Genomic DNA, 18,042 nt, shown 5'->3' on the forward strand with positions numbered 1-18,042 from the left:
AAAAAAACTTTTAAAAAACCCCCACTGACTTCAGACCTATGAAGCTGGAAGTGCAAAACTACTAGTTTCCGGGTTTTGACCTACAAAAATATTTAATCCTTGCAGCTCTCTATAGCGCCACCTAGTGTCACACTGATGTGTTTCTGTGAGCCAGAGCAGATGCACATGATTGTGACCATCCTGCCATGTTTGTGGTTTCTAAAATTTACAGCCTGTACACTTTTAGGGCAAAATAAAAAAAGAGAAGAGGAGGAAGAAGAAAATCAGTTCAAACTGAAATGGGTTCCAGCACCTTTGATATGTGGACCCCAAAAAAAAGGTGCATTACACCCAATACCTGCATGGTAATTGTGTTTGCATGGCTACTGGTGACTAAAATCTAAAACAAGTAGCCTTAAACTCACTTTCCGTGGATAGAATCCAAGGAAAGTGAAGTTCTCGGTTTCTGCCATTACGATTGAGACAGCCAGCATCACAAGGCAAGCGATGACATCCTTTATTGCCACTGATTAATTTATTTACAAAACAAATGAAAAATTCAGTGTAACATTAGCGTTAGATGAAAATGTACAGGGTCATTTAACAATCCATTTTTAGTTAACCATGTACATTGTTATTAATGCATTTAATGAGTTTGAACTTTACGCAGACTCCACTAGGCCAGATGGGAAATGCATAGTGGTACAAATGACAAAATATTTTGTGTTCTTACATTTTACAGTGTAACATACAATTCTATATTGACTAAAGACATGTTTTATATTACTTATAAATATGTGGATTTAACTACTATATGGCTATATATTTTATGTATTTGAAGCAACTGATAATTACAGTGTTTATTTCCACTAGCTACCTACAGGAAAGTGTTTATACAAGTTGTCTCAAGTCATGCCATATATAGTTGTTCTTCTTCATTTTGATTCTTAATGTCAAGATCTCAAGAATGCAGAAAGTGTTATCTAAGAGGTTTGTTACTGCTCCAATACTTCAACAAAGTTCAGCGTCACTTCACCTGTAGGAGACTGGCTGGCCAAACTTTTGAGAATTGCAATAGAGTCTTGGAAGGTCTTGACCTCTTCTATCTGCGACTCAACCCAGGGGATAGATATCTGGAGAAAGCAAAAGAAAATTAAAAGAATAGTGCACCAATAGTGCAAAAACTCTCATTCATGCTTCTGTTCCATTCAAAACACTCAAATACGTATGTTGCAACACAAATGGTCTCAACATGCAAGATCTCAAAGTGGCAAGTTTTAGACAGCTGCTAAAGTAGCAAAGGTTGCATCCACTTACAGCACAAATGTAGCATTTGATCCATATACAAAAGATATTGCTGCATTGACATTAGGTCTGTACCTTAATGATGATGTGTTTATCATCAATGTTATCTCCATCATACAGCTCTTCTCCAAAACACAGCGTGATCTCACTTTGAGGTTGTTTTCCTCCACTGCGGAAAGAATCCAACTCTGAGAGGAACAAAGAAACTTTCAATTAATGCTGTAATCATTTCAAAACTCATGTTTCTAATTTCAACTGTAGGTGTGAAGATCATTTAGTTAACTTTTAAACTGTTTGTCGTTCCTTACCACAGTCGCCTTCTATCATGGTAAGGGCACAAATCAAATGATTCTGCCGACTTCAATATGTATCAATCACTATTCTCAACTTTTTTTTTTACAATTTCCACACAATTATGCAAACACTAAATTTTACCAAAACAAACTCAGCAGCACTTCAGACACATGCAAACTGCTAAAAACTATAAACTTGTCATAAACCCAACCACTGACCTGACAGCATTGCATGTTGCCTTTATTACATTTAGGCCGATATAAAGCAAATATACTGTGTATGATATTACACAATTTAATGTAGACAGCAAATACATATCCAAAAAACACATCTATAATTGCTGAAATTAAATTCATATTTATTTTACATAAGATGTACTAAATAATAAATAAAAATATATTAAAAATCATTTGAACAATAAAAAATTTTATCCGTAAAATAAACAGATTTATACCTCAGATGGCAACTTCTTGATTCTGTAATCTTACTATAGTATTTTTCACAAATAAAGAAATTGTTAAAAATATGAATAAAAAGGAATTTATCACTGTAATCAATGGTGCACTCAGACATCATCCAATCATCCATCATCCGTTAAAAACACGGTACACACGTTTTTATACAGTCTACAAATGCATACTTCAGAGCATCTCACAGCTGGATTTGCCATAGTTTGCAAGGTTTGTGCATTTAAATGTTTATTAGAAATTCAAAGACTTGTTTAAATGATAGAAATGCATATTTGCTGAATGCTGACTGTAGATAATTAAGTAATATGTGACCCTGGACCACAAAACCAGTCATAAGGGTCAATTTTTTTGAAATTGAGATTTATACATCATCTGAAAGCTGAATAAATAAGCTTTCCATTGATGTATGGTTTGTTAGGACAATAGGACAATATTTGGCTGAGATACAACTATTTGAACATCTGGAATCTGACGGTGGAAAAAAATCTAAATACAGAGAAAATCGCCTTTAAAGGGTTAGTTCACCCAAAAATTTAAATTAGGCTGTGTTTTACTCACCCCCGATGCATCCTAGGTGTATATGACTTTCTTCTTTCAGACGAATCCAGTCGGAGTTATATTAAAAATTGTCTTTGATCTTTCAAGCTCTATCGTTGTACTCAGCGGGTGTTGCATTGCTTCTGTCCAAAAGACGTGAAATAAAAAGCACCCTTCCAAAAAAACAAGTGTCTCACACGGCTCCGAGGGGTGAACAAAGGCCTCCTGTAGCGAATCGATGCGTTTTTGTAAGAAAAATATCCATATTCAAAACGTAATAATCACTTGAATCTAGCTAATTTTTAAAAGACAATTTTTAATATAACTCCGACTGGATTCGTCTGAAAGAAGAAAGTCATATACACCTAGGATGCATCGGGGGTGAGTAAAACACAGCCTCATTTTTATTTTGGGGTGAACTAACCCTTTAAAGTCCCCCTGAAATCAAAATTAAAGTATCAATAGTCTTAAGGTTATTTATAAGGCAGTGTGCTCCAAAACAGTGACAAAATTCGCATTTAGAAGATATAAGCATTCAAAGCTTTCAGTTCGTCACTTCCGCCAAAACGATTTGTTTGACGTCACATCATACTTCAGCTTCTCATCAAAATTTCTGTCCAATCAAATGCTCTCTAGAATCCGAAGCGCCCGCCCCCTACACTATAAAATAGACGCTGAAGCCGTGGCTGAAATCGGTCACTTGTCCACAGAATTAGTATTTTCTGTACAGTGAATGGCACGTAGTGCACTATATAGGGGACAGGGAGCGATTCAAACAGTGTATATATGCTTTCCATTGAGCAAAAAAAGAAGACTGGTTTCAAGCTGTGTCACGCTAACCACCGCACCGCACACACACTCTGCTCCGGTCCAGAGACACAATAGCACGGAGCGGATCACATGCGCGAGTCGGCGCAGACCACAAAATGTATCGGAGCTATTTGAATTCTACACAGAATGCTATATTTTATAGCAATATGGATGAGATTGTGGCTGGCATACCCTGTCAAATGCGGCTTTACGGAGCCCAACGGCTCTGAGTCTGAATGGCTCTAGCCCAAGCTGTGATATAAACAAATGCTATTGGCTATTTTAAAAAGGCCGGGGCTGCTTGATATGTCCCGCCCTGTCTTCCTGTTTCAGTTAAAATGACGTCAACACATAGAGTAAAGCTGCGTTTCTAAGCATTTCAGGGGACCTTTAAGATATGTGATCATAAGATATGTGATTTATAGACTCATGCTTAACATTTAAATTAAGATGAATTGCATGTCATATGATGCCTAACATGCAATCGCCAGAAGTTCAAAGCTAAACGTAAGCCATAAACAAACTACACCACGGTCACGTGACTTCAATATCACTACCTTTAAGCCTCAACAACTCTTTCTGTCTTTTCTGAAAAATATTTTCCCTGAGCGTGATAGCATGGTTATATGTTTTTAAGCATTTCAGGGGACCTTTAAAGCTGTCCAAATGAAGTTCTTAGCAATGCATATTACTAATCAAAAATGAAGTTTTGATATATTTACGGTAGGAAATTTACTAAATATCTTCATGGAACATGATCTTTACTTAATACCCTAATGATTTTTGGCATAAAAGAAAAATCGATCATTTTGACCCATACAATGTTTTTTTGGCTATTGCTACAAATATACCCAAGCGACTTAAGACTGGTTTTGTGGTCCAGGGTCACATATAGCGTTTGCCTTTCTATTAATAATAATAGAAGTATAATAGCAAATGCCATTATACTTTTTGTATATGGTTTACTTTCTTTGTTTAACAGTTCTGTGTAATAATTTAATAGGCAATTCAACAGAGACAGTACACTAATGAAGAATGACATTCTCAGTGTTGTAAAAATAAAAGTCCCACTTCCGACACAATGGCCAAACAGAAAAATGCATTGGTCGATGCGATAATTAAAAATTGCAGATACATCGGTGAACCACTATTACTACGTAACTGACGCCTTTTAAATTAACATTTATGCTAAAGAAGTATAAGGAGCGTAGAAATTTGAATGACCAGTTTTATTTATACAGTGCACATAATATGCTTGTGAAACACTTACCCTGTTTGAATATATCCTTGCTGAACAGCTGGGTGGGCTCGCCTGCTCTCTCCATTTTACAGGGTCCTGTGGTGGTGCTATGTGGTCCTCTCCAGAAGACCCGTCCCTGACAGAAGCGCTTGGCATAGATGGCTCCTCCTGTCAAGGTCAGGACTACTCCACTCTCCATGAAGGGCAGCAATTTGTTAAGAGCGGTCAAACGTGGGGCGAGGCTGGGGTCAGAGGAGCTCATGTCTGATGGGGGGTCTGGGAGAGGGATTCGATGGAAGCCAGCGCCGTTTAGAGACGGTGGAGATGGAGGGACAGGTGAGGGAGGCAGGTAAGCGATCCGAACATCATTACCCATTACTTCTCGCCGCAGAACCTCCTGACCAATGTAGAGCACGGTTATGTGGAAAGAGTGCAGCACTGAAAGAACAAAAGAGTTTTAGGAAACCATTTGGCAATAGCTAGATTAGATTTTTTCTAATCAATAAATAAAATGTGACCTGTGCTGGCAAAATGAGTCACAATGAGCAAATTTTCAAAAATGAGTTATTTTTATGATGCATGATTTGTTGGAATCAGACGAAAAAAATGACTGAGCTACACCTGTTTGAAGTCGATAGAGTCAGCAAAGTCAATTTTGAGAAAAACGAGTTTCTGAAGGTTCCAAAGCAAAATCACCTACATCGTTGTGTCTTTTCCTCCAGTTATTTTCTTAATAATAATTACTATATTAATAATCACAGTATAGCTATTTTTTATTTTATCTTTGTTTTTATAAATAAGAACAGATGCAAAAATAATACAGTAGAACAAATATAAGAAAGAAACAAATAATGCATTACCTTTTTCAGTTTACATATAAACAAAAGCATTCAAGTAAGAAAAACAAATAGTTACCTTTAGTCTGTTAATTACAAATAAATTGATTATTAAAACTACAAAAGCAGTTCAATCAAGAGCAGCAAGTGATTCCCTCATTTCTTTTATTGTTAGATTAACATTAATGAGGCTGCCTATATTAAGACCTACTGTAATGCACGGATCTAACATAATGTTACACATCAGATGTTTTTCCCCAACAGTTCCCCAAATGTTCACTTAAACGGGTCATATGATGTTGCTAAAAAGAACATAATTTTGTGTATTTGGTGTAATGAAATGTGTTTATGCGGTTTAAGTTTCAAAAAACACATTATTTTCCACATACTGTACATTATTGTTGCTCCTCTATGCCCCGCCTTTCTGAAACACGTAGATTTTTACAAAGCTCATCGGTCTGAAATGTGAGGTGTGCTCTGATTGGCCAGCTATCCAGTGCATTGTGATTGGCCGAATACCTCAAGCGTGTGACGGAAATGTTACGCCCCTTACCGTACTGCGATGCTCTGTCCGGCCGGAGCGACGAGACAAAAACATTAAAACCCATTATAAACGAAGCATTTGTTGCATCCAGTGGGGACATAATTACGGAGTATTATGACTTATACCGTCTTTTTAAGCGCTGCATGGTGCCGAGTGAGCGGCGGCCAGTGGGCTTGCGGCAACCACATGTGACGACCCCGGGCTGGACTCCGCTTCGTCCACGATAAAAGCCGATCCGGCGATCCACAGCGTGAAGTTGATGTATTTCCTCAGCGACCAGAACGGATCAGCTCCAGGCATGACGAAGTGGATATCATCCTCATTTGGAAGGCCAAACAAAAACGAAACACACAGCGCCTTCACGACATGGCGGCTGCGGCAACAACAATACTACAGCGAGAATAAAAGTTACGCCTTCTTTCTTTGCGTGAACATTTGGGCGGCGTTATGCAAATCTTCCCACATCGTGATGTAGATATGTGTGGGCGTGTTAGAACGAGGCGTGGTTAACTCTTAACTTTTATAAAGAATATCTCTTTGGATTTGAGACTTTAGTCTTTGCAACTATACAGATCTTCTTTATGCACCAAGAGCTTGTAACACTTCAAAGAGAAAGGAAAAATTTTAATCGCATCATATGACCCCATTAAGACATAACAGATTATGTTTGTGTGAATACTTAAATACTGTAATTCTGAGTATATTTATCAGGATGACTTCGGATGACAGTCAGCGCAAGAAAGGAGCAGAGAAAAGGTACTCCTCTCAGAAAACCAACAAATAAAGGTAATTAAACATCTAAATAAACCTGTCGCGATAATTAAATAACCGTCTAATCACGATTATTTGATCTAACCGCTAGAAACGGTTGTTTCAGACAACCGCGATTATTGTGCTTTTTATACGAGACAAGGGGGAGTCATACACCAAAAGAAACAGAAGAGCACCAGTTTGCTTTTCATGCACTGTATAGCCTATACAGGGCTCCAGACTCATTCTTCCCACTGACGTCACTCTTTTGCAACTAACTTTCTCAGCTGGTTGCACAAGCACATGATTTGGTCTCAATATATATATATTTTTTTTGCGCTACAACATGGGATTATTCAATGCATGCTGATTAACTTTTTTCATAGTTTATAGTTATATGGAAACGAAAGTGGTTAACATTCAACCCGTTCTTTATAATCAGTAGTATTATTTGTGATTTGAATTTTGTGAATGGGAGTTTCTCTTTTGCTGTGTTTGGATGCTTTCACTTTCGAATTCGCGATCTTGTTGTCACTGTTTTGCTTATATACATCTACACACCTTTCATTTTTTTAAGACTAAAACAAAAGATGGATTCATTGTTATTTTCATTGTTATTCTTAATTAAAAAGCACAACAACAATAAATCAGTAAGATACAATGACAAACTAGCTTACAAAACGTTTAACAAAAACTAATAAGATGGCATGACACACACCACATGCTGTATTATATACCGACTAATAAATTACAGAACGTTTAGCAAACACTGAGGAATCAAATGCATAAATAAAAGAGATCCTCCATAGCGTAATGTGAGGTAAACAGCAAAGATACGTTTTTTAAAAATGAAAACAAAAAGAAAAGTAAAACTAACGGTGACGGTGCTTGCATGTTCTCATCTTCCTTCTGCTGCAGCTGTCAGTCATTCTCCGCTCAGTATTCTAACAGCACGTCATGTTCATTATGACAGTCAGCACGGTAAAACTCTCTCTCCAAGATGATATATTTCCATTATAATACTTTAAGTTTAAGGAAGGAAGGAATTATCACAAACAGAAAGATTATTAGAAGCCTTTCTTTTTCTCATGATTTCTATCTTTGTAAGAATACAAATAGTTAACAGAATAAACATGTTTAAATTGTATAATGTGCACCAAAGATTCTTTTTCAAGATATTGTTTTTGCTGCTAAATTACACAGTCAGCTAGTTTAATTTCATAGCTTATATATTTTTATTCAAATGTTTTTCTCTGTAATGAGGAAGTGAGTATTTAGTGGATTGCGTTTAACAAAGGGTTTAAAAGAGTGACCATTAGTTCCACAAACACAGTATTGATATTCTGTAGTGGTGTAGAAAAAAAGTAGCGCTGGTGTTGGATAGGCCAATTCTTAGAATTTGGAATTCTCTATGTAATCTTACACTGCAAAATAATAACTCAAAAAGATTAAAAGATAACATCATAATTATTTACTGAACCCTTAAATTAGTCAATTATATAATGAAAGCCATAAAAACAGACAATTAATCGTGATAAGCGGCATAATCGCCAAAGCCCTAAAACGATTAAAACAATTAATCGCAATAACCGTGACTATTTTTTAGACAATTAATCGTCAGCCAAATTTCATAATCGTGACAGCCCTACATCTAAAATGATTATTTGGAGCACTGGGATCTCTAGACAAGGGTTTAATTAACTAATTTTTGTGAAAACCTCAAAACCGACGTTTTTTTGCCTGTAGCTCAAAATTAGCCCATGCACATTCCGACTCATTTTGCCAGCACGGGTCACAAATGTTATATTTAATCACCTCTCTTCTCTACAGCTTCAATGGTGAAGTTTACCTGGATATCTTCAATGTCTCAAGAAAGAGAAGAATGATAATAAATCATTCACCAACTTTGCATTATCAACATTAATCACTAAAGAACCATGCAAGTTGAACAACAGGGTAAAATTCATAGAGTAAAATTAGATTATTACTTTTGTCAGTCTTTAAGGGGTTTGTCTCCACCTCTGCTTGGAGTGTGATCTCTCTTCCTGTGAGTGGGATGATTTCCTGTGCACTCTGTAAAAAGCAGAAATAGTGCCCAATTAATTGTAGACTCATACTTTGCATTGCAAAACCAAGCTGTGGAAAGCAAAATGTCTCTCGATGCATGTTATCGACTCATTATTATGCTTTTGTAACACAGGCTTTCACTATTTGCATGCATGCTGCAAACCGCAACTTTTGTCGTTTGAACGACATAGTTCCTCAATGATTAGTTATGATGTCCTGGATGTTTTTACCATGTTGATGGGCTGGGGCACAAAAACCTCCTCTTTGATCTTTTTGCATGCAATCTGCTGCTCATCTTGCTCGGATTCACTGCGTCTCCTTCTGCTGCTCCTCACTTGCTTCTGTCCATTCTCCTTTTTTACTTTTACCACTCCTATGATGAAAGGAAAATTAACTAAATAATAACAAATAGTAATTCCTTTACATATTCAGTGTAGTCATCACATACGTTCGTTTTGCTGTACATGAAAGTTGTAGGGATGTGCAAAACTGCGAATTTTCATAATCAACCAGTTTTGTTTGTTTAATTAATGTTGCAGAATACTATTTACAAAAAACTTACATTTATAAAAAAACTTACAGACAGAACATAAAGAACAAACAACAGATTGCAGAAAGACACTTTACAAACCAACTAGCTAGCCAACCTCACTATTGACAACTAGTCAATTCGTTTTACACATCTTTTTCATTTTACACATCTCTAGTAAGTGGCTTAATAGTCATGTTGGATTGTTTTACCTTTGTGCACCCTCTGAAGGGGAAAACCCAAGATGAGTGGGGGTTTTTTTTCTATGCAAAGTATAAATTGTGTAAACTGCTTAAATATTGAAGATTTGGGAAATTAGTCTTACTTGCTATTATTATGGCAAACTGTTCTGTGAAATGTAAATATGTATATAAGAGTAATGTAATTTATGCGCTGAGGAAAGCATCTCTCAAGTGCATGAAACAGCACAAGCACTGTTATGGGCACCTGATGTAGTAAACAGCCCAAATTAAACCTATTTGACATTCAAGACAACTTAGATTATGTACAATATCAATGTGATTTGCTCTGTGGCCTCTTGTCATTTTTTCAAATGTTTTTTATGGTACTAACATGTTTTCAACTATTATAAATGACATCACATTCATCAGGTTTTTCATGCCACAGCGCACATATTCAACTAATCAAAAATTCTCATCCACCATCCACTCATCCACCAATTAACAGACCAAATAGAACATGCAACCTATACAGCTAGCTTATGAAGTAACGGGAACATTTTCGATGGTGGAATATTGCCACTTTAGACCGGAATATCTGCTGTAGATCAATCAAGCCACATGCTAATGGGAAAAATGCTATGAGCAAAGTTAGGGATTTATTTTTATGTCATTTTGTTAATTGGCGAGAAGTTTAGAGACTGAAGAAGCGTGAGAAAGAGCCTGAAAGTATAACTCACACAAAATGCGTGAAAGTTGGCAACCCTGTTAATATCCATATATTTTCCATATCTATTGGTTACCTTGTTCTTCTAGTGGTACGAGGCGGTAGACCTTGTAGGGTTCTGAGATGTCCAGCTGTGACCTTTCATTGACCTCACTAAACTCTGGACTTTTGTTGAGGGCACAGCGAAGTCGAGTTTTCCAGGATGCAGGGTCTGAATTTCCATTCTCCAAAAGCTTCCCTTTAAACTCCGCCCAAGCCTTCAATGGAAAAAGTTCAAATGAAAATTTCAATCAACAACTTTCAAATGGCTTGCACGCTCAAGTCAGAGGTCAGTCAGAAAGAGTTTTATTGCCAAGTATGTTTACACACACATGGAATTGGTCTTGGCGACAGGAGCTTCCAGTGCAGAAGAAAGTACAGACATAGTGCAAACATACATGATAGTGCAGACATACATAGAAATTACACAGTGGAGATGAAATATAACACTAATATAAGAAAAACAGAAAATTAAATAATGCAGTATAATACAGAAGTAGAAATATTGTTTTAATGAATGTACAGATATAGTTATTTAACAAATTTACACAGTACAGTTTATGAAGTTTACAAATGTACAATTTTTAGATGTGTCAGTTATAATGGACAATGTATAGTTATGAAAGTTTTAATTGTTCAGGCTGAATATAGCCTGTGGGAAAAAAAATGTATTGTGCCTGGATGTTCTGGTGGTCGTTGCTAGCACCGACCAGCGGGCAACAGTTGAAAGAGAGAGTGGGCTGGGTGTGTGGGGTCCAAAGTGATTTTCTTAGCCCTTTTCCTCACTCTGGAAGTGTAAAGACATTGGAGGTTGGGCAGGGGGAACCAATAATCTTCTCAGCAGTCCTGACTGTCTGTTGTAGTCTCTTGATGTCTGATTTGGTAGCTGAACCAAACCAGATAGTTATGGATGAACACAGGACGGACTCAATGATGGCTGAGTAGAACTGTTTCAGCAGCTCCTGTGGCACGCTGAATTTCCTCAGTTGGCGAAGGAAGTTCAACCTCTGCTGGGCCTTTTTAGCAATGGCGTCTACTGTATGTGAGTGTCCCACTTCAGGTCCTGAGAGATGGTGGTGCCCAGAAACCTGAATGACTCTGCTGCCACAGTGCTGTTCATAATGGTGAGTGGGGGGAGTGCATGGGGTTCCTCCTGAAGTCCACGATCATCTCCACTGTTTTGAGCGTGTTCAGCTCCAGGTTGTTGTGACTGCATCAGATAGCCAGCTCTTTAACCTCCTGTCTGTAAGCAGACTCATCTCTGTTGTATATGAGGCCAATGATGGTAGTGTCATCTGCAAATTTCAGGAGCTTTGCGGTGAATTTGTTCGTATACAGGGAGAAGAGCAGTGGGGAGAGCACACATCCCTGAGGGACGCCAGTGCTCCAGTGCTGAGTCCTGGATGTGAGTTTGCCCAGCCTCACTAGCTGCTGCCTGTCTGCCAGGAAGCTGGTGATCCACTGACCCACTGACATGGGCACAGAGAATTGGGTCAGTTTGTCTGAGAGAAGGTCAGGCATGATGGTATTGAAGGCCGAACTGAAGTCTACAAACAAGATCCTTGTGTCCCAGGTCCATCTAGGTGTTGCAGAATATAATGCAGTCCCATGCTGACTGCATCATCCACAGACCTGTTTGCTTTGTAAGCAAACTGAAGAGGATCCAGTGAGGGTCCAGTGATGTCCTTCAGGTCTGTAGTCAGCAGGTCTGTAGTCGTTAAGTCCAGTGATTTTGGCTTTTTTGGGGAACAGAATAATAGTGGAACATTTGAAGCAGCAGGGAACTTCACACAGCTCCAGAGATCTGTTGAAAGTCTGTGTAAAGATGAGGGCCAGTTGGTCAGCACAGACATTTAAACAGGCAGGTGAAACACCATCTGGGCCTGAAGCTTTCTTAGTCTTCTGTTTTCTGAAGACCCCGTTCACATCCTGTACATAGACCTTAAGCCCAGGTTGAATGGTAGGAGAGGGGGGGGGGGGGGGTGTGGGAAAAATGCTATGAGCAAAGTTAGGGATTTATTTTTATGTCATTTTGTTAATTGGCGAGAAGTTTAGAGACTGAAGAAGCGTGAGAAAGAGCCTGAAAGTATAACTCACACAAAATGCGTGAAAGTTGGCAACCCTGTTAATATCCATATATTTTCCATATCTATTGGTTACCTTGTTCTTCTAGTGGTACGAGGCGGTAGACCTTGTAGGGTTCTGAGATGTCCAGCTGTGACCTTTCATTGACCTCACTAAACTCTGGACTTTTGTTGAGGGCACAGCGAAGTCGAGTTTTCCAGGATGCAGGGTCTGAATTTCCATTCTCCAAAAGCTTCCCTTTAAACTCCGCCCAAGCCTTCAATGGAAAAAGTTCAAATGAAAATTTCAATCAACAACTTTCAAATGGCTTGCACGCTCAAGTCAGAGGTCAGTCAGAAAGAGTTTTATTGCCAAGTATGTTTACACACACATGGAATTGGTCTTGGCGACAGGAGCTTCCAGTGCAGAAGAAAGTACAGACATAGTGCAAACATACATGATAGTGCAGACATACATAGAAATTACACAGTGGAGATGAAATATAACACTAATATAAGAAAAACAGAAAATTAAATAATGCAGTATAATACAGAAGTAGAAATATTGTTTTAATGAATGTACAGATATAGTTATTTAACAAATTTACACAGTACAGTTTATGAAGTTTACAAATGTACAATTTTTAGATGTGTCAGTTATAATGGACAATGTATAGTTATGAAAGTTTTAATTGTTCAGGCTGAATATAGCCTGTGGGAAAAAAAATGTATTGTGCCTGGATGTTCTGGTGGTCGTTGCTAGCACCGACCAGCGGGCAACAGTTGAAAGAGAGAGTGGGCTGGGTGTGTGGGGTCCAAAGTGATTTTCTTAGCCCTTTTCCTCACTCTGGAAGTGTAAAGACATTGGAGGTTGGGCAGGGGGAACCAATAATCTTCTCAGCAGTCCTGACTGTCTGTTGTAGTCTCTTGATGTCTGATTTGGTAGCTGAACCAAACCAGATAGTTATGGATGAACACAGGACGGACTCAATGATGGCTGAGTAGAACTGTTTCAGCAGCTCCTGTGGCACGCTGAATTTCCTCAGTTGGCGAAGGAAGTTCAACCTCTGCTGGGCCTTTTTAGCAATGGCGTCTACTGTATGTGAGTGTCCCACTTCAGGTCCTGAGAGATGGTGGTGCCCAGAAACCTGAATGACTCTGCTGCCACAGTGCTGTTCATAATGGTGAGTGGGGGGAGTGCATGGGGTTCCTCCTGAAGTCCACGATCATCTCCACTGTTTTGAGCGTGTTCAGCTCCAGGTTGTTGTGACTGCATCAGATAGCCAGCTCTTTAACCTCCTGTCTGTAAGCAGACTCATCTCTGTTGTATATGAGGCCAATGATGGTAGTGTCATCTGCAAATTTCAGGAGCTTTGCGGTGAATTTGTTCGTATACAGGGAGAAGAGCAGTGGGGAGAGCACACATCCCTGAGGGACGCCAGTGCTGATTGTGAGAGTCCTGGATGTGAGTTTGCCCAGCCTCACTAGCTGCTGCCTGTCTGCCAGGAAGCTGGTGATCCACTGACAGATTGGGGTGGGCACAGAGAATTGGGTCAGTTTGTCTGAGAGAAGGTCAGGCATGATGGTATTGAAGGCCGAACTGAAGTCTACAAACAAGATCCTTGTGTCCCAGGTCCATCTAGGTGTTGCAGAATATAATGCAGTCCCATGCTGACTGCATCATCCACAGACCTGTTTGCTTTGTAAGCAAACTGAAGAGGATCCAGTGAGGGTCCAGTGATGTCCTTCAGGTCTGTAGTCAGCAGGTCTGTAGTCGTTAAGTCCAGTGATTTTGGCTTTTTTGGGGAACAGAATAATAGTGGAACATTTGAAGCAGCAGGGAACTTCACACAGCTCCAGAGATCTGTTGAAAGTCTGTGTAAAGATGAGGGCCAGTTGGTCAGCACAGACATTTAAACAGGCAGGTGAAACACCATCTGGGCCTGAAGCTTTCTTAGTCTTCTGTTTTCTGAAGACCCCGTTCACATCCTGTACATAGACCTTAAGCCCAGGTTGAATGGTAGGAGAGGGGGGGGGGGGGGGGGGGGGTGTATGTGTGAAGTGCAGATCAGAGCGGGTGGGGTGAGACTGGGCTATTCAAACCGGCAATAAAACACATTCAGATCGTCAGCCAGTTATTTATTCTCCACAAACTGTGGGTGTGGTGTCTTGTACTAGGTGATGTTCCACAGTCGCGACCGCCTAGTTTGCCTATGCCTAGAAACGGGCCTGCTTTGAACAGCACCGCACCACCTCCGACTAGAATGTCCAACAAAACTATTTTTAAATTGTAAATTATTTCTCATCAACATGTTATTTTTACTTCAGTTATGATTAGATGTCTAGAAGTCATCGTTTGAGTTTGCAAATGACTGCACTTTAGCCCCTTTCACACAGAGATTCCTGAAAAAATCAGAGATCGTTTGATTTTGGTTCATTCACACTGCCAGTGATTTTCTGGAATCTGTGTGTGCATTCACACACATCCCGTAAAGATCCCGTAAAGACACATACAATGTGACGCATACTGTTTGAGGAGCTCCCTGATCTCTGCTTCATACCAGTTTGCACATATTTTTTCGTGGTGAACGTTGATCTGCCTTCAAAATACCCGGTAAAAGAGTTGCACGATAACGTGCGTCATCACTACGACACACCCTTTACGGCATTGGTTCTGGCTTTTGTTCACACAGGGGTCATTCCGGGACGGATCCCAGCAATGTTACTAGGTCCCCAACACGGGATCGATCCCGGAATCAATCCCGGGACGTGTTTGTGTTCACTAATGCTGTGTTCAAAATATCGATACGACGATGTATCGTCACAGAGATTTGACGATACGAGTATCGATACAGCTGGCCCTGTATCGATACTGTGGCACGTGTGCAGCAGTGGACCACGCTTAATTTTACAACGTTTAAAATTTAGTAGAAAAGTGCTAGAGGTTTCTGCACCGATATGAAAATTTTGGCCGATACCGATAACCGATTATTCTTTATTTTTGAAAGCCGATAACCGATATGTTGGCCGACACACCCTTTACGGCATTGGTTCTGGCTTTTGTTCACACAGGGGTCGTTCCGGGACGGATCCCGGCAATGTTACTAGGTCCCCAACACGGGATCGATCCCGGAATCAATCCCGGGACGTGTTTGTGTTCACTAATGCTGTGTTCAAAATATCGATAAGACGATGTATCGTCACAGAGATTTGACGATACGAGTATCGATACAGCTGGCCCTGACAGTGTGAAAGGGGTTTAATTGTTTAAATTGCATAAGGTAGCACTCACACTTGGGAAGTTGTGCATTGTGTAAAAACTAAAAAAACAAAGACACAGAGAGAAATATAGAGACACATTTGCACCTTGAAAATAGCTGCATCTTCCTCAGTTCGGAAATCTTGTTTTCCTGCATGTTTCCATGGGATACGAAACATGGTTTTCTCAGGGTTGTCCCACACTAGGCCGTGATACTTCCCACTGTTCACCTACATCCCAAAGCACACACAAAATAGAGAAACAACCCAAAAGTCATCAACAACAAACAAAAACATACCATGAAGCACTAGTGGTTGTTATATGATAAAACACATTTGAAAGACAGCAAACTGCAGCAGGAAAAGAGCATGTCTCAAAACATGAGAGGTTTACAAGTAGGCTAATGCATTGCATGATCACCTCAATCACCCAGTCATCTGTCAAGAAATGTTCAGACTTCATGGATTCAACTTAGAATTTAGAAAAATTATGGATGAATCTGATCATGATAAACAGTAATGCTCTGTGCTACCAACTAACTGTGATTGACATGATCAATGAAATCTTTAGAATTGGCTGTGGGATGCAAAATTCTAACCTGTTAACATTTTAAGTTTTACAGATTGACCTTAAATTTACTGTAAAAAAAAAGAAAATAAATAATTATTAACTGAAATAATGTTAATATACCAAATTATTCAAATATTTTTTTATCTTCATATTAAACAAAACACAAGTGGTAAAAAAGAAAGCCATATGATGAATCAAAGTTCATCAAAGCTCACCGTGTCATTAAACCAAATACAAAACACCATCTAAAAATGGATGTTTCTGAGAGGAAAAAAAGTGCATCTAGTACAACATTAATTCATAAAGGATGCATGTCTCCAGTATAATCTGCCTCCTTCAGTTTAAGGGATATCTAAACTGCTCTCTAGGTAGGCAGCTCAATAGATTTGGAGCCAGTGGATCTCATTGCATGAATGGCTCTTCCATCTGATCTTCTGTATTAATACAATTCCATAAATTCAGATCCTCCGAAATACTCAACATAGTGCACACACACAAACACACACACACACACACACACACACACACACACACACACACCTACCTGTTCCACTATCCAGGAACGCAGGCGACGCGTGGAACGAATCCTTCCAGATGCCATCTGAAAAACACATTGATTGTCAACTGCTGCTTTGTCTTAAGAAAGTCAAGTAGCCTATATCATACATTGGCAGTTCACGGAAGTGAGTAATTGTCACAACTTCACTAATAAAAAGTACCTAAAAGTACCATGTTTTGATGTATTTAAATGAAAATAAATAAATACTCTAATTTTTCATTCCTTTTTGATTGGTCAGCCAAACTAATTAAAGAACTGCGAATCAAACTGGAACGAAAGTGGATTATAGTTTTAATATCTGACATTTTCAGCACCTATTCAGCAGTAACCAAACACAACTGATCAGTCTAAACTTTTGCTCTGGATGTTTCTTTAATCTGGCCATGGTCCCTTAACTTTTCATCTTACCTTATGAAAGTCCTCAATCTCTACCAGGACTCTTTCTTTCACTCTGTCTCGGGTTCTGCATATCAACTCTCTGTCAGTGCAGCAGTTTGAGAGACTTCTCTTATTTTTATATCATACAGCCAGTTTTTGTGCCAATTGTATCTCCACTAAGAAGAGAAAGTAAATGAGTAAAGTTTTTGAATTAATTGATGTATTCTGAGCACATTCATTTTGTTTTATATGTGGTTCAAAGATTTTTGGGCTTATGGGAACAACGGGGGCCATGAGAGTTCGTTGTAAGAAAGCACACTTGAGTCAAATTTTCTCAATTGTAATTACCCACAGATTATTCAATATTATTTAGACTCTAGAAGATTCTTAAATATTTTCAATTCATGTGGTAATCACCCACGATAGAAATCGCCGCCTGGTGCCCCCTTGGTAGTGCCCTAAGTAGGCTGCTCTCTCCGTGTATAGGGAGCGGCGGTCCTGATTTGTAAATCATTAACCATATAACGTATTAACGTTACCTCAACTGTACCAAGGTACCGCCACATTACTTTTTGTAAATCTTACAATTCAGCGATCTACTTAAAATCATATTTAACGATCTAACGTTACTAGCAACTCGTGAGAATGAAAATCAAATAGTAATACGACAAGGTATTTAATAATTTCAACAGTTACTTCTAAAATCATCCATTCCAAATCAATGTACCATCATAGCTGTGTGTTTAAATAAATTATCGGATAAAAACCGTATTTTTGTTTAAACTTTGTGAAAATACTTAGGCTATGTAGTTAGTTTGTTTGTAGTTTCGATTACCTCAGTTTCGGTCCTGTCTAATGTCAGCCGTTCTGGAGATCAGTCAGTCCAGCCCATCGCACTATCAATTCC

At 38.9% G+C, this 18,042-nt stretch overlaps 1 protein-coding gene across 4 annotated transcripts; it reads right to left on the reverse strand.

The window, feature by feature from the left end:
- Positions 1-624: 624 nt before the first annotated feature.
- Positions 625-18,042, reverse strand: LOC107556768 (interferon regulatory factor 4-like). 4 transcript variants are annotated; one of them, XM_016239967.1, is made up of 11 exons: positions 17,971-18,042; positions 17,166-17,311; positions 16,743-16,799; positions 15,736-15,858; positions 12,467-12,647; positions 9,063-9,205; positions 8,754-8,838; positions 8,581-8,631; positions 4,666-5,073; positions 1,360-1,472; positions 625-1,112 (listed from the first exon to the last, which is right to left on the reverse strand). In XM_016239967.1, exons 3-11 carry the CDS (start codon positions 16,797-16,799, stop codon positions 975-977), a joined length of 1,299 nt encoding a protein of 432 aa, XP_016095453.1. In that variant the 5' UTR covers positions 17,166-17,311; positions 17,971-18,042; the 3' UTR covers positions 625-974. The 4 variants fall into 4 exon arrangements, with proteins under 4 accessions (XP_016095453.1, XP_016095455.1, XP_016095454.1 ...); XM_016239969.1 differs by having other exon boundaries at positions 17,166-17,306; positions 17,971-18,033; XM_016239968.1 differs by lacking the exon at positions 17,166-17,311.

This window comes from Sinocyclocheilus grahami, unplaced genomic scaffold, assembly GCF_001515645.1.
Source record: "Sinocyclocheilus grahami isolate Dianchi unplaced genomic scaffold, SAMN03320097.WGS_v1.1 scaffold578.1, whole genome shotgun sequence".
NCBI lineage: Eukaryota > Metazoa > Chordata > Actinopteri > Cypriniformes > Cyprinidae > Sinocyclocheilus > Sinocyclocheilus grahami.

Excerpts from the sequence above, each read along its gene's own strand:
- LOC107556768 (XM_016239968.1), bottom strand. The coding sequence starts at position 16,799 with ATGGCATCTGGAAGGATTCGTTCCACGCGTCGCCTGCGTTCCTGGATA. Across the intron at positions 8,839-9,062 it reads TGCCCCAGCCCATCAACATG|AGTGCACAGGAAATCATCCC; the intron begins GTAAAAACATCC and ends TGCTTTTTACAG. Across the intron at positions 1,113-1,359 it reads ATAAACACATCATCATTAAG|ATATCTATCCCCTGGGTTGA; the intron begins GTACAGACCTAA and ends TGCTTTCTCCAG.